Consider the following 5,000-nt stretch of genomic DNA (forward strand, 5'->3'; position numbering starts at 1 on the left):
TTAACCAACAGAAAGTTGTGTACGAATTTCCATGCGATTTGTGCGATACAAATTATGTCGGCTACACGGGTCGATTTCGTTACTCTAGATCTCTCGAGTCCGGTCCTTGTTCCTCTCCGAGAGAGTAATAGAGGCTGGTAATCGAGCGTAGATTAATTAAAGCACCTTTTGAGAAGATGTCAACCTCGCAGAGCTGAAGAAACTGTTTTCTAGATGTCAGGATACCAACATATCTGCCACTCCTCGGTGGATTCATGTGACACACAAGTGATGTTTCCAGTTCAAATAAACCATCCCATCTCGCACAAATGGAATTATTTGTTACACTGAAGCTGTCACCTGCAATTCAAGTGAAAAAGCCTCTTTATTTCTGTATTAATTTCGTGAACTCGCAAGATGACGCTTTAAAAATTAGCTCTTTATTAATAAAAAAATTCGATTCTTTCAAAGGTAAATTTAAAACCATTAAAAGTTAATAGATATTCTCTTTCGATGTGCTCCACATTATGGGATAATTATGCATACTTCCTAGGTAGCTAAAGGTCAGCGGTCACACTTCAAAGCCATTCAAATGCAAATCAGCGGACGTGTATATAACCTCAGGAGAGAATCGGCCAATCAGTTTTTCTTTTCGTGATACAACAGGCCAGTGAGTCGGTTTATTTTGATTTCGACAATTTTTCTCTTGTTCACGCTTGTTTATTTTTGGTTTCTTCTTCAGTGCCGCACTGAGTATCTGATAGCGGGTAGGCACAACTGTAGGACACACGGCCGCCTTGGTCTCGGTGAAAATGAGTAAAGATTCGGCGACGAAATTGTTTCCGCTCGAACCAAGCTTGCATGTTATCAACCAAGAGTCTGTCAACCTCGCAAGCAGCGCTGAAGGAACGTTACCTACGGATGAGTCGATGTGGAATTTGACATTGATAATCGATAATTCGCGAAATCTTGGAATCCGCTTTGTCGACGTTAAGCCAGAAGGTCTCGGTTCGATAAGAGACACGCCTGTCGGTTCCAGAATCTGGAACCTCCACTCGCTTACCCGACTCGGGTTTTGATCCTACAGCTAATGTTTTAGCGGAGGAAAGCCCTGCCGCTCAGAGCGACATTTCTTTAACGCTGGAATCCAGCGAGACACTTTGCCCTCGATATTCGAGGAGAAAGAGTGTTTTGGTCCGAAGGTTGTGACATCATGATAGCTGAACGCATGAAGACTTTGGATTCTAAGTTGAAGGAATTGCAAGATAAATATAGAACTCCGGAAAACTGCAAGGTTTTATGCGTTGCCACGTGCAACCAAGACTAGAAATCTTGTTCTGCAAGAAGCTCAGGAAATAAAATCAAGTCCGCATAGCCAATGTTGTTGTTCGACACCGTTGCCAGAGCAAAAGCGTAGAACAAGGCAATTCAGCCCATGGAAATTTTACCGGTGATAGCTGATGCTGTTACTTTAATTGGGCATGCATCTTATTTGTCTTCTCTCAAGATTAGAGTTTTTCAAACCTGATATTGCTTCTGCGTATCAGTCCGTTTGCAGTAAATCTAATCCAGTCACTACATTTCTGTTCGGTAATGAATTACCTAAACACATCAAAGATATCGGTGAACTGAATACTATTTCAAGGATGACCCTGGCTAGGGTTAGTACAACTAGGCGTTATATACCTGAACATAAGAGCAACAATAATAATAATAATTTATTCATTTATAGTGCGCTTTTTAACATGCTAGGTGATCAAAAGCGCATTACAACAATAAATAACCTAAAAACTATTTACAAATATATACAAATTTTAGAAATATACAAACATACTTAATATCTAAGAGATATTAAAAGCTAATTTAAAAAGATAAGTTTTAAGATTAGATTTAAAAGTAGAAATACATTTAATGCTGCGTAGGCTAACAGGAAGAGCGTTCCATAAAGTGGGCGCTGCCACACTGAAGGACCTTCAGTTGGGACGGCGTGGAATGAGAGGTCCTATTTTAGGGTAAAGAATCTATAGCAAGCAGCAGTACCAGGATCGGAAGGGAAACAGTGCAACAAATTCATCAATCAAGAATTTCAAGGTTCAAACAGACAAGGCCTGAATCAGATACCTAAAGTTTATGTAGGTAACCTGCAATATTATCTTGAAAACTGGCGTAAACTCACCAGCAGTCCTTGGGTGCTGGAAACTGTAACAGGCTGTAATTTGGAATTTGATAGCATACCTGAGCGCATAGGAGCTCCAAAACTCCTCCAAAACAATTGATGATGAGATTGTTACGCTGAAATCCCAAGGTGCTATCAAGGAATTTTCTTCTTGTTCAAATGAGTTTCTGTCAAACATATTTTTAGTTCCCATGAAAACTGGTGATATGCGTCCAGTTATCAACTTGAACCATAGAATCTTTTTGTTCAGAAAATCCAAATCAAAATGGAAAACATCAACACGGCTTTGCATGCCATTGCCACTGGGGATTTTTTGGTTTCAATTGACCTTAAAGATGATTTATTTAGCATCCCCATTTACAAACCTCGCCGCAAAATTTTGAGATTCAAATGGGCGAATCTAACATATCAGTTTACATGTTTGCCGTTTGGTCATAATCTGGCTCCTAGAGTCTTCACTAAGGTTTTGAAACCCGTTATTTCTCGTTTACGGGTAAATGGATACAGGGTGGTCATATTTTTAGATGATATCTTATTGATTGGCAGTTCTGCAGTAGAGTGTTTGTCTCAACTCTTTTTCCTGCGAAATTTACTACAAAGCTTGAGATTTGTCGCCAACGTTAATAAATCCCAGCTTATTCCAGTCACACGAATTCCTAACCTGGGATTCGTTGTTGATACAATTTCTATGACGCTTTCTCTCCCTACAGACAAGGTTGACAAGATTTTGTGTGCCTGCAAAAACCCCGTAGCCTGTTCTTATCCCTCTGTCAAGGAGGTTGCACATGTCATTGGTTTACTAGTGTCAGCTTTCCCAGCTATGAAATTTTTGAAGCTTCACTACAGATCTATCGAGCTTTGTCTATGAATCCTGATTTTGATCAAAATATTCGACTTAGCCCTTGTGCATTGTCAGATTTGCGATGGGTGATTGAGAATGTTTCTCATTTGAATGGTTTCATGTTTGGAAACCACCCTGTTGATGTTTATATGGAGTGTGATGCAAGGCTTGCAGGCTGGGGTGCAGTCTGCAATGACTCTCGGTTGAATGCTAAGTTAGATCGGTTTGTTTCGGGGCATCCAGAGCCAGGAGTATTAGCTGTTGATGTTTTTAGTATCAGCTGGTCTAATTACAAATTCTGTGCATTTCCTCCTTTTAGTCTGCTAACTCGGGTGTTACCTAAGATTCGTAATGATCTTGCTTTGGTACTTCTTATAGCCCCGACATGGTCGACGCAACCATGGTATGCCATGCTCTTGCAGCTTGCCATAGCTCATCCAATTCTGCTTAACCCCACTGATGACCTCTTAACTCTTCCTCATGGCAACCACGTTCATCCGATTTGGGACAGTGTTTACATTTTTTTTTTTTGTTATTATACACTAACTCTTACACTAACCCTTATTACAATTAAATACTAACACTACTTGGAAACAATTAATAACATTTCTACCACAGTTAACACAAACTAACGGTGCTTACGGAACAATACTGCACTACTTGCATTACACTATTTACAGAATGGTAACAATTGTCTTTATGACATGTTTTGAAACGTAAATAAAATTAACAGCTACGAACAAGACTACGGCTGGCTTAAAGAAAAGAGTTACAATGAACGAGAGTGGAAAGAAAAGGACGAAGCGAAGTGACATTTATAGTAGTTTATAGTAGTTTTCCCCAGATATTTAAGAATTTATGTAGCTTTCTTTGGGCAATATAACTTTGCTTTAAGACATCGAGTTTATCTTGGAGGCGGAGAAGAAAGCCTTCAAAACATAAGTTGCCATCACATGAACTTGTCGCGAAGATATGGAATTTTGCAATAAGAAGAGTGACATTAAGTGCCTGTTTATTTTTGATGTTATTATGCCAACCGTATAGGATGTTAGATTCATTCAAATTGACCACTTGTTTGAATTTCTGGTACAGCTAGTGAATCTATCCCAGAAAGCCTTAGATACAGTACAGTGGTACAGTAGGTGGTTTATTGTTTGCTTTTCGGTAGCGCATAGGGAACAAATGTCGCTATCAGTAATGCCAGCTCGAAAAAGGCTGGATTTGGTAGGTAAGATGTGGTGTATTATTTTATACTGGAAAGCAATTAATTTCGAGTCTTTGGTTATTAGGAAAGGCAACGTGTACACCTTATGGATGCTTTCTTTGGAGAAACCGTAATTTAGAATTCTGGCAGCGACGAGGCCATAATACAGTGTAAAGGGAATACTGATGTTCACTTTGCGAATGAGCTCGTCCAGTGAGAAGAAGGTGTCGTCTTCTTTTTAAAATTGTTTAATACGTATAATCTTAGCCTCAAATAAGGGTTTGAAAAAAACTGGCCGGTCTCCAATCAGGATGCGACTATTATTCCAGATGATTTTGTTGTAAATGCATTGGTCCTCCGAGAATTTGTCAGCATTGTATCATGCCAATACTTAAGTAGCGTGTGGTAAAAAGGTGGAAGGTTGTCAACGTTGAGATGCTTGATATCGTATTGACATTTGGTTACAAAGGATAAACCTCCATATTTGGCAGCGGTGAACTCTAGTATTATTTTCCACGTGATTCTCTTGATCCAAGCAATTTTCAGCGCTTTTTTCATGATTTCAAAATCCATCATTCTCAACCCTCCTTGACTTATGTCACTTATTATGGTCTTTCTTTTTACTTTGGCTGGTTTTCCTTCCCATATAAAATCGAAAGATAGTTTGTTTACTTCTTTGGCGTAACAATCGGGGATCTCGAGCACAGAAGTGTTATAAATTAGCTTCGACAAACCTAGGGTTTTCACTATTTTGATTCTGCCATGGAGGGTAAGCTTCCTTCTTTTCCAATTCTTAAGCG

General features: G+C 39.3%; 1 protein-coding gene across 1 annotated transcript in view; it reads right to left on the minus strand.

Annotated features, from left to right (window-relative positions):
* Positions 1-5,000, minus strand: part of LOC138024827 (uncharacterized) — a 98,904-nt gene that overhangs the window by 75,047 nt on the left and 18,857 nt on the right. Inside the window, exon 6 of the mRNA XM_068872001.1 lies at positions 166-339. Within this exon, the coding sequence (XP_068728102.1) occupies positions 166-339 (174 nt within the window). The remainder of the gene's footprint in view (positions 1-165; positions 340-5,000) is intronic.

This window comes from Montipora capricornis, chromosome 11, assembly GCF_036669925.1.
Source record: "Montipora capricornis isolate CH-2021 chromosome 11, ASM3666992v2, whole genome shotgun sequence".
Classification (NCBI taxonomy): Eukaryota; Metazoa; Cnidaria; class Anthozoa; order Scleractinia; family Acroporidae; genus Montipora; species Montipora capricornis.